The sequence below is a fragment of the Miscanthus floridulus genome, unplaced genomic scaffold (genome assembly GCF_019320115.1).
Source record: "Miscanthus floridulus cultivar M001 unplaced genomic scaffold, ASM1932011v1 os_1036_1_2, whole genome shotgun sequence".
NCBI lineage: Eukaryota > Viridiplantae > Streptophyta > Magnoliopsida > Poales > Poaceae > Miscanthus > Miscanthus floridulus.
The window spans coordinates 30,730-42,098 of NW_027097483.1; the positions used below are offsets into that span (position 1 = coordinate 30,730).

Here is an 11,369-nt window from a genome sequence, read left to right on the forward strand (position 1 = left end):
TAGAATGAGAATCAAGCAATGTAGCCATCAAAACGAAGCTAATTAAGCAACTAAATCAAATGAGTGGATGTTTGTTACTAACCTTAAAGCAAAAAGATCAAGCCATTCTTCAAAATTCAAGCGCTAGCTTCATGGTGAAGAGCAGCCGCAACAATGGAGGGAAGGGCCCAAACGCGCGCCTCTGTTCTCGGGATGGAAGAGAGGAGGAAGAAGAGGACGGCTGCATCCTTTTTGTGCTGTAGGCTTATCACCGTCGGTTCTTGGCTAGAACCGACAGTGATAGAGCCCAATCACTGCCGATTTGTGGCTTCAACCGGCAGTGATGAGTGGCCGCCAAAATACTACCGGTTCAAGCCACAAACCGGTAGTGATGTGGTGCTTCACTGCCGGTTTTAACCCAACCCCAATCATTTTCTCATTTTTGAGCTCATAACCGGCAGTGAACGTACATCACTGCCGGTTCTCACAAATCCGGCAGTGATGAGGCCGGCAGTGATGTCCAAATCTGGCGTAGTGAGCATTACTGCTAAATACTATATCCTCCGGTATAATTAACCCAGTTACATATAGTTCAACAAAAACAAATGTTCGACAGGAACTACACCACCAAGCATGCAGCAATTAATTAGATGATCGATCACATGATTCTACTTGATCTAACCTCTTGGATTAGTAGCAAAGAAGCTCCTTGCTCAGCACGTTCAAACCTGTCATTACCCTTTATTGCATCATTGCATGGAATGCAGCAACCTTATACTACTCCCATGCATTGTGCAGTGTACACTATAATAACAACCTGCTGTAACGGATTTAGTACACCCATGGATATGCATGCATGCAGGGCAGGCTGCTCAGGACTCGCTCACTATGCGAGCACAAGGTTCTCTTATTGCATCCTGCCTCCAGTGAAGGGTGACGAGGCCGACTTCATCTCGGCCTCCAAGGAGCTCATGTCACCGGCACCGTCTTGGTGCCCCCCTCTCGGCACTGTCATCCCCCTCATGACACCACCGCCACCGACGCCAAGGAAGTCGCGCGTCATCTCAGCGCCACCACGGCCTTGGTGAAACTTCACATCTTGATCGATGTCATACATCCTCGGGTCAATCATGCTGCCGCTGTTGGCGCCGCCAAACATGCCGCCGGCAGCCAGCGAGTTCATCAAGCTCTGCAGGTGCATCTGGCTCTGGTCGAGCATGGGTGCCCGGGAGTGCGTAGCGGAGGGCGCCGACGAGCCCACGAGGCCCCCAAACACGGACACGCAGCCGCCGTGCGCGCTCGCGCTGGAACCCATCTGGGACGCCTTCTGCAGAAGCGCCGTCGCGGACATCTGTGGCAGCATCACGGCCGGATCATTGTCGTACATCCCGCCAGGAGCAACTTGGTGGTCACCACCGGCAAAGTTCCCGCCGCCGCTGAAAAGCATCGCAGCCGATGACTCGGAGCCGCCGCCGCCAGCACCACCTCCTTCGCTGAACTGATCACTTGTCAGGTGTCCCTGGCTTGCATGGCCATGACTGGAAGTACCTGAGCTATTTGCACTGTTTGCGATGTAGCCAAGGTTGAAGAGACCCGGAGCCGACGACGCCGAGGGACCCCCGGCGCCGTTGCCTTGGAGATCCGGTAGGTGCATGAGACCGTGGAACGGCTTGCCCTGCAAGAACCCGTGGGACCCAGTGCCGTCGCCTTCGCCAAACTCCTGCGGCGCGCCCATGAGGAACGCCGACGATGGTGGAGGCGGCAGGGGGCGGAACGCGGAGGCGTTGGACGGCCCCAGAAGATGGTCAAGGCGGCTCGCGGCGTTGGCGCCGCCGAGCCGGAGCAGGTCCTGTTGGTGGCCGTGAGCCTCCGCACCGAGGGTGGATGCGAGGTGGGAACCGACCTGCGAGAGGCTGAGCCCCATGTTAGCCGCGCTGGTGGCGCCGTAGAGGTGGCTGGCGGTGAGGCCTGGAGGCGGCAGCCGGGCGCTCTGCGCGAGGGCGTCACAGAAAGCCCTGTGGGTGATGAAGCTATCCCTCCTGCATGGATGGATGCATGCAATCACGTGTGCATATGCATGCATGTGATTGACAAGTCAGTAACAGTTGGATCACGCGGCAATATATGTGTGTACGGATTGAGTGCTCGTGACGTGCAGAAACCAAATGGAAGTTTGCACGTGAAACGGTTACACGACAAACAGAACGACAGCGTTACAGTGAAAAGCATTGCATGATGACGAGAATAAATCCAGATCTACAGTAAGTTCTTGTACAGTGCCACATAAGCTAAGTATATATTGGCAAGTTACCGAGATGGTTAATTAGTGTTTAGGGGAACATATTTATATGGTGAAATATGGCCCTTACTATAGTGTCAATGATTGCAATTGTCAAGCCAACTATAAAAAATTTTGAGTGTTTAAAAAATATTTGAAATGGGCACACCCATGCAAAAATTTCAAGAGTGAATGACTAATTTTCAAATCATAAACATAAAATAACACCATGCATGTTTCTTTCATAAAAATAAAATGTCACCATTACACATGGTATTGCTCTTGTTCTTGTCTTGCAAATACGATTGGGTTTTGTTGTTCTTAAGATTTAGTATATGAATTCAATGCAGCATGTGCCCTAGGCATCGCATGATTTTTGTTGGGAGCGGTAATCCTTGGATTTCCGTTAGCTTTGTACTTTAACAACTCTTCTTTCTCTTAATAAAATACGTACCTCATGGTACAGTCGAGAAAAAAAATTGAACTATATATACGCTATTCATCTGCAAATATATATGAGGATTTATTTTAGGGCCCAAAATTTGAGGGATTTAGACACTCAAAATTTACCATCAGATATTCCCATGTCCTTATAAAAAAAATACAATTCTAGGAATTCTCAAATATATTAATGCTAGGCAAAATGATGTACTCCTTCAGTCTCAAAATAAAATCAATGTTTGGAATCACCCTAAATTAAACTATCTTATCTTTTACCAACTTTACAGAAAAGAATAATAACATCTATAGCATCAAATAAGTACATTAATGTATCTAGTGATATTAATTTGGTGCTATAAATATTGGTGCACTTTTATTAAAAAATGGTCAAATTTCAAATAGTTTGACTTAGAACAACTTTAGAAATTGGTTTAGTTTGGGAGAGAGAGAGAGTACGTGCCATAAGCGGCGATATAATTAATGTTGCATGACAGCATGAGCTAGTTCCCAAAGAAAGCTAACTCCACCAGATCATGGCCTTAAATGCATGCAATCGGATCTTCATCTTGTATGCATGCAAGGTTATTTTATTTTTTTGGCTAGAATGGGCCACACCTTAGCTAGAATTACATTCGAGTACAAAATTCAGAAGCTAGATTTGTATGTTTTTCTACAGAGGGAGTATAAGGTATTCTGCAACACTAGTCATTAAATACTATCCACCCTTATTTCTATAGTCAACCCAGAAAACTATGATGGTTTCCATGGTCATCAATTAGGGTGCCAACTAAGTAAAATAGTGATGGGACATTGAAATTAAGGAAGAAAGAGGACAAAATAGGAAATTATGTCTACACAGGAACAAAGATGTGAAGCGATGTGATGGGTAGATAATAGGAAAGAGAAGACACATGATTGAACAAAAAAAACTATTTTTTTTTGAAGAAATCATCCATTGAGAATATGCTTCCTGTAGTGTCTACATGACTTGGAGTAGTTTCTGAGTTGGGATTGCCCAGTTAGAGTTTCATTCCTATTTAATGAGATGCCACATTCCAATTGGCCATATTCGGCTTACCCCATATCCGGCTTGTTCGGCTTCTTTTTTCAGCCGGAATAATGTTATTTTCTCACAACATTTCAGCCAGAACAGTGTTTTTCAGCCAATTTCAGTCAAGATTCAGCAAGCCGAACATGGCCAATACGAGAAAAGAGAGGAGATGTGTTTCATCTAGATGAAACCCATGTAGTGTTTCCAATACTTTGTTTTTGACTTGGGGTAATCCCAATTTCCATATTACCAACAGAAATAGAAGAAGGAACAAACACCTAATTACACGTCTCAGTATTGGAAACTAAGTGAAACTTCATTGAGAGTGTTCTATTTTATAACACCATGCAATGTTTAAATACGTAGGCCTAAGGAACTGTTAAATGAAACTGTATACTATAGGTATTGTTTCATTTGATCACGCCCACACCTCACTCTTGAAAACCTTCAATTAAACCTAGCACTAGGAACGACCTAATCGGCTAATGAATCTCGTGATAAATATTACACAATGTGATTTAAGGGGATACATGAAGAGTTCTTTCATCTCCCTTAAACCATTCTAAAAATCCTAGTGTTCCTTATATATTTGGGAATTGAGGGTCTGAGAGAATATGTGAGATGAACAACATCATTTTCAGATGGTACAACATATATTCGCTAGCCCTTGTCTAGTGATGTATGCTGGCTTCCGTAGCTTCCATTTCACAAATTTTTTTGAGTGAACAGGAGTGGCCGAGGCCCTGGCCTACAGGGATTTAGTCTGTGTTTAGTTCGCGAAATGAAAATTTTTGGATGTCATATCGGATGTTTCGGGGATGTCGGAAGGGGTTTTCGGATACTAATAAAAAAACTAATTACATAGCTCGCCTGGAAACTGCTAGACGAATTTATTAAGCATAATTAATCCATCATTAGTGCATGTTAGTTACTGTAGCACGTATGGCTAATCATGGACTAATTAGTCTTAAAACATTCGTCTCGCGATTTCCAACCAAACTGTGCAATTAGTTTTTTTTCGTCTATATTCAATACTTCATGCATGTGCCGCAAAATTCGATGTAATAGTTTGGGGTAAAAATTTTTGGGAACTAAACCAGACCTTATTGCTCTCGGCAGTGCGTTTACTAGTATTTCCAAGTCTTTGCCATTAATTAAATGCTGTTACAAAAGAGGCCGATTGTGTACGATCTGATATAATCTAATCATGTTTGTTGCATTTCTCTCACACGGACACACGATGCCAGCCCGAAATCCCATAAACTCATGTCAATCAAGCTGGAGAAAGCGGAAAAGGGTTAGAGACGTAGCAGGTAGGTTGGCATGCTATACTAGTAGCGGCAACCTTCCAAGCGGAAAAGGCAGAGGGGAAAATTGTACACGTTGACATTAGCGACCGCCTAAACCCTAAATGGGCGAGCAGAGACACCAAAAGACATGAGAAAGCTTCCCAGCGAAACTCACTTCCCAAGAAGCTGAGAAGAGCTCCAAGAAGAAGAAATAAAAAGGTCACAATAGTTTTCTTTTTCCTGCTAGCTTGTAGTTATGGATACATGGACCCAATGTGCCTCCGTCCATTATTAGAACTAAGTAAGCATAAGAGCAAGGTTAATAAATACCGCATGTTGCTAGCTGTTTAGATCTCTGCAGCCTATCTTTCAGCCATCTATATAGTAGTTAGCTTTTTACAGGGGTGGAGCTAGAGCAAGTGAGAGGGGTGTGCGCTTGCATTGTGGGTGCATAGAATTTTACGATATGGGTGCGAGTATGATGAAAATTTGATCATTGTCACAGTTTTTCGATATTTTTGTGGGTGCACCCGCACCCTATACAGTATACATGGATCTGCCCATGACTCTTTATTATTAATACATGGTCTACTTTCGTCTCTGATGAAGTTTCTTGGTTCTAAGCTGACTACAAACTTACAACCTGTTTCCCTTCTCTCTCCTTTTATCTTTCTTTCACCTCATCATTCAGTCCACCTACAACCTACTATTATACTATGAACGACGAGGATTCCGTCGTATGTACCCACATACAATGTGCATAGATGTGTTTCCTAAGGAAAAAAAACATCCACACGAAAACAAAGCCTATGTACATACTCTCTATGTTCTAAATTATAAGACATTTTATTTTTTCTAGATATATTGATTTTATTATATATCTAAACATAATATATATTTAAGTGTATAGTAAAAACTATATTTCTAAAAAAGTATAAACATCTTACGGTTTGGAATGGATGGAGTATATTCCTATCGGCTAGCTAGAGCCCCGTTCCCCAAAATTATTGATGCAAGACAGGATATTAGGGCATGTTTAGTTTCCAAAAATTTTTGCACAGTACCCATCACATCGAATCTTGCGGCACATGCATGGAGTACTAAATGTAGACAAAAAAAAAACTAATTGCACAGTTGGGTGAGAAATCACGAGACGAAACTTTCGAACCTAATTAGTCCATAATTAGACACTAATTTCCAAATACAAACGAAAGTGCTACAGTAGCCAAAACCTAAAATTTTTTGCATCTAAACGCGCCCTTATTATTGCCCCAATCAATAGATTGCAGCCTCTGTTAATGCATTCCATTTATGCTTGTTTCCGGTTAGATAGATTCATTCCAAACTAGTGAAAGATAGTGGTGACCACCTCTCTCGCTCCAGCTGCAGCCCGGGCGATTCCATCAAATCGGCAATGTGTGCGCGTGAGTGTGCGTGGATCGATCTCTGCCTGCTCCTGAGAGTTTCAGTGCATGTGAACTCTGATGAAGAGATGTGATGACCGATGAGGGCCTGGACACGCATGGATCGGTCAGTAACGTATACACACCCGAGGAAAAGCTGTGACTAAACTGTGAACCTGGCCTGGCTCTCTGACACGGCCATCGGATGGCCCTGCTGGCGCCCTGCACGGCATCTAGCTAGCTAGCCGGCCAGCTCATGTGCAAACACGCCAGGCTAGCTATAGCGAGCTAGTTTACATGGCCAGGAGATTGCATGCATGCATCTCTTACTTACTATACAGTATATATGTGGAGATTGTAGTAGTGACCGACTTCTTGGCTTTTTGAGCCACAAAAACTCGCAAGGGATTGACGACGATGGGCCAGCAAGAAAGCTTTGAGACATTCGCATCTAGTAGAGCTAGCTAGTAGTAGGATCGAGAACAAGACAGTGGCCATTTCACGTGCATGCAGTTGCCATGCCTGGCTCTGCCTGCCCTCTCAGCTCCTTTCTCTCTCTTCCACGGGCACAACACAAAAGAAAAAGGTTGGTTGGTGCGCACCGAGACAAAAAAAATCCGTAACCCTGAATTGCGCGGCACTAAACATTCTTTGCGCGTTCACCAAAGCCAAGTTGCGTGCGTGGCATGCACCAGTATCCTTGTACTTTTTATGTCACGGAACGATGCTCCGTTCGTTTCGCTGAAAAAACAAATTGAAACACTGTTTTGGTTGATATGTTGTGAGAAAAAAATACGATTTTGATTAAAAAAACAAGCTCAAAGATCCAGAGAAACGAACAGGGCCATATGCGCCGCCCTGCGCTAGCTACAACTAGCTAGCACGGGAGATGTCATGCATGCAATGCAGAAACCAATGCTGATGTGTAGGAGATACGTCCATGGCGCGCCGAACCATGCATGCCATGCTTTTCTTCTTGCACTCAGAAAGACAGGCTTGACTTGATGCATGCATGTACATATATACGCATGCAGGTATGGAAGCAAGAGATCAAGTACACGTAGTCACGCCACACCGACGACGCAACATGTAGCTACGCCTACGCGTACTACGTACTCCATTCAGGCCTAGCTACCTATTAGATCGATGGTGACGACAGGCACGTAGTACGCACGTACAGAGATATATATACAGAAGGAAAAGGAAGGCACGCATGCAGTCGGACAGGTATATAGAAATGCGTATACGTACCGCGAGAAGAGTGTGCCGCAGTCGCAGCGGTACTCGCGTGTGCCGCAGACCTTGGAGTGCGCCTTCCAGTCCGACTGCACGGCGTAGCGCTTGGAGCACTTGTCGCACTTCCACTTCTTCTCGCAGTGCTTGCGGCAGAAGTGCTTCTTGATCCCCGTCAGGTCGCCGAGGGCGCGGGCGGGGTCGTGGTGCGCGCACGTCGGCTCCGGGCACAGGTACACGCGCCGCCGCTGCGCCTGCGCCGGGTCCTTCTGCTTCAGCTTCCACGGCAGGTTGTGGCCGCGCCGGTGCAGCTGCAGGTTCTGCTCCCGCTGGAACCCCTTGTTGCACACCTCGCACACGAACCGGTTCGTCGCCAGCAGCGTCTTGGGCGACAGCGCGATCACCTCCGCGTCAGGGTCTGCTGCGTCGTCGTCATATATTATTCATGCACGTATCAGTATCAATATGATGATTCTTGTGTTAAATCCAACAGAGAAATTAGCATCAGATACATAGAGTATATGCATGATCGATCGATGCATTATATATCACAAGCAGAGAGATAGCTAGCTGTGGAATGAACGAATTTGCTTGCCGGCGAGCTAGCTAAGAGCGAGAGAGTAATATTGCAGTGTGGTAAGTAAGTTAGGCATGGCATGCATGCATCGTTAGCCGGCCGCCAATGGGTAGTTGGCGCCACCCAGCTAGCAGTAGTACCGTACTGGAGTAGTAGTGTTGGCCCTGTTGTGGGTTAATATACAACATACACAGCTGGAGAGTATATTTTCCCTTCCTTTTTGTTGGTTTGGTGAGGTATGGACAAAACAAGGCAACGAGGGGCAGAATATTGTCACGAGTCTTTGAGCAGCAAAGGAGCAAAAGGGCATTTGCAGCAAGAGATATAGCGAATGAACAAAGTAATTGACGTAGATCCTGAGTCATGGACTCTATCTGTTTGTATTATATTGATAAGAGAGTGATATGATAGCAAAGGAAGAACGGAGGGAAGAAACAGCTAGCTAGCTCATATGAGTATCGAATCTTGCAAAGATTTTAAAAAAATCTACGTTTAACTGATAAATATACGCTCATGATTCAGAATTATTATACCTTCAAATGAATTTAGCTGGGGAATAGATAGAGCAAGTGAAATTGGTGGATTTGGTTGTGCGCTAGCTCACTACTTTTGTCCTGAATTGAAGAGAATTCATTCAGGTGAGGCTACACGCTTTAAATGAAGTACTAGCCAGTAAACATGCATGTGACGACCAGTCCTTTGAATCGAATCGATCAAGATGTGGACAAAAGTGGAAGACACGGGATGACGGGAACACACAAAGATGAAGATCTGGCGAAAAATATAGGACCATTTCATGTAGTTTCGAATCCAGCGGAGAACAAACGAGGAACCAAAAATTCCAGAACCAAGAAACCTAGATAAGATTTCCACAGAAAAAACGAAGAAGCTCTCCCTAGATATATATGATGAAAATCGCACCAAATCCCGGCCCCATGCATAATTAAGATCCATTCGGAGAAGATGCACGATTGGAATTGGAAAGGGTACTTGCAAGCTCGGATTAATTACCTGGTAGGTTTCTCTTCTTCTTCACTGGCGGCGGTGATGCCCCTGTCGCCTGGCCGGACCCCGCCGCCGACGAAGCGGCGGCGTTGAGCAGTGGCGCAGGAGGCAGCTGATGCTGGTGCTGCTGCGCAAGCAGCCGCTTCATCTGGTCTTGGTGGTCGGCATCCCTAATTCCAAACATAGCTGCCACAGCCGCCGCTGATGAATTGGTTGCCATCGCCGCCTCCAGATTTGTCCCTGAGAAACCGGTCAAGAACAAGGGAATCTTTACCCTTTTGGTAGCCCTTGTTTCTGGACTGGACTAGCAGGGCGCGCTGTCGATCTTCTCTATATCCTCTACCTTCACCAAAACAAGCAGCAGTCTCCAATTCAGGCAAGGCAAGAACAAGCCCAAGTTATCCAAGCAAGAATGAAAGACACTGTCACACTACTGGACACCAAGCGAGCGAGCAAGCGCAAGAAGATGTCAGAAAGCTAGCTCTTTTTCCGAAAGCAGGAGCAAAGAACCAAAAGGAAAGCGCAAAAGGAGATCGAATTGAAGGAAGAAGAAGCGCATACCTATCTCATATGTGTGAGCGTGTGGCTGCAAATTGATCTGAAACAACAAACAACCAAGGAATCGACAAGGAGCTGGGGGAGAAACAACAAAGGATTAGGGCTCGTCCAAGATCAACAAAACAACAAAGAGCGCAGGAAATCCAAGACGCAAGGTTGCACTGGAAAACAAGGGAGAAAAGGCGACCGAGCAAAAAGCTCGCAAACACCAAAATCCACACGTAGGTATGTAAAAGAACCAAAGTGATCGATCGAAAAAAAGGGAGATGCATGGCTTTGCTTCTTGTCTATACCTTCCTCTCCTCCCCCTCTTTCTCGAGTGCTGCCACTACCTGTTGCTTGCTCTTGCTATGGTTCTTGCTGGCCTAGCATAGAACTCATGGCAAAGGAGAAGAAGAAGAAGTGGAGAGGAGGATATGGAGGAGGCTAAGAAGGTTGTTGTCTGATTTTTTTTTCGCATCCTTGTCATACTTTTCTCTCTCCTCTCTCGCTCCTCCCCGTCGTCCTTCTTTCCACACTACTATATGCTGCTGTGCTAGTATATATCAACCATTTTGTTTTGTGTATTTGTTTTCTTTTAAGAGAAATCGATATGATGTGTGTAGTCTTTATCTCAACTTTTTCCAAGGGCTAGGGCAGTGTTCGGCTGGCTGTCTTCGGCTGGCTGGTTGGCTTCTTTTTCCAGTCGAACAGTGTTTTTCTCTCACAACATTTTAGTATTTCAGTATGCCTAGGCAGTGTTTGGCTAGACTAAATTTTTACTGTTTATATTAAAAAATATTGTTTATACTGAAATATTGCAAGAGAAAAACACTACTTCAGCTAGAAAAAGAAGTCAACCAGCCAGCCAAAGACAGCCAGCCGAACACTGCCTAGCCCTTGGGGAAAAGTTGAGATAAAGACTACACACATCATATCGATTTCTCTTCAAAAAAAACTGTGTGGAATTTAAAAAACTGTAAAGCTTAATATACGTACATACAACTCAGAGCAAGACAGGGACGTGAGAATAGAGACAGGATAATACTGTACAGATGATGCCATGATGTGAGATGGGGGCAAAGGCAAGGCTCACGCAGAGGCAAGCGGTGTCGTGAAGCGGCTGATGACTTGGGTCCACCGACCCTGGGAGCTTGTTACCCTACGCTCACCACACCTCATGCACACGTCCGCTCGCTCGTGTGCGCTGCGCACATGTACACATGACATAGTACGCACACGAGCCGGCTGGATTTTCAGTTTTGAGAGGGAAATGCAGGTACGTGGGCGCAAGCTCTCTTTTTTTCCTTAAAGAAGTCCTGCTTTAGATTGTTGCATCGTGTTGATACGTGCAATTAATTATTATGTGACTTTTTTTAAGTTTATGTCAAACAAAACTGCAGAGCCACACATTATATATAAAAAAAAAACTTCTGTGTGGCAGGAGTTTTTTCTCTATAATATATACAAAGGGATTGCATAAATATTTATGACATAAAATCCTATTGCTATATCGCATTACAAACAATTACAGAAACCTAAGATATATAACTTGTAAGGTGTTATATATGTTGGA

The 11,369-nt window shown here is 44.9% G+C and overlaps 1 protein-coding gene across 4 annotated transcripts; it reads right to left on the reverse strand.

Annotated features, from left to right (window-relative positions):
• Positions 1-506: 506 nt before the first annotated feature.
• On the reverse strand, positions 507-10,323 carry LOC136533649 (zinc finger protein GAI-ASSOCIATED FACTOR 1-like). Of its 4 annotated transcripts, none has more exons than XM_066526194.1 (5): positions 10,108-10,323; positions 9,818-9,889; positions 9,263-9,599; positions 7,693-8,095; positions 507-2,018 (listed from the first exon to the last, which is right to left on the reverse strand). In XM_066526194.1, the coding sequence occupies exons 3-5, from the start codon at positions 9,474-9,476 to the stop codon at positions 887-889; spliced, it is 1,749 nt and encodes a 582-aa protein (XP_066382291.1). In that variant the 5' UTR covers positions 9,477-9,599; positions 9,818-9,889; positions 10,108-10,323; the 3' UTR covers positions 507-886. The 4 variants fall into 4 exon arrangements, with proteins under 4 accessions (XP_066382291.1, XP_066382294.1, XP_066382292.1 ...); XM_066526197.1 differs by having other exon boundaries at positions 7,693-8,092; positions 10,108-10,322; XM_066526195.1 differs by lacking the exon at positions 9,818-9,889.
• Positions 10,324-11,369: the final 1,046 nt, after the last annotated feature.

Excerpts from the sequence above, each read along its gene's own strand:
- LOC136533649 (XM_066526195.1), bottom strand. The coding sequence starts at position 9,476 with ATGGCAACCAATTCATCAGCGGCGGCTGTGGCAGCTATGTTTGGAATT. Across the intron at positions 8,096-9,262 it reads GAAGAAGAGAAACCTACCAG|CAGACCCTGACGCGGAGGTG; the intron begins GTAATTAATCCG and ends ACGACGACGCAG. Across the intron at positions 2,019-7,692 it reads TGCGGCACACTCTTCTCGCG|GAGGGATAGCTTCATCACCC; the intron begins GTACGTATACGC and ends CCATCCATGCAG.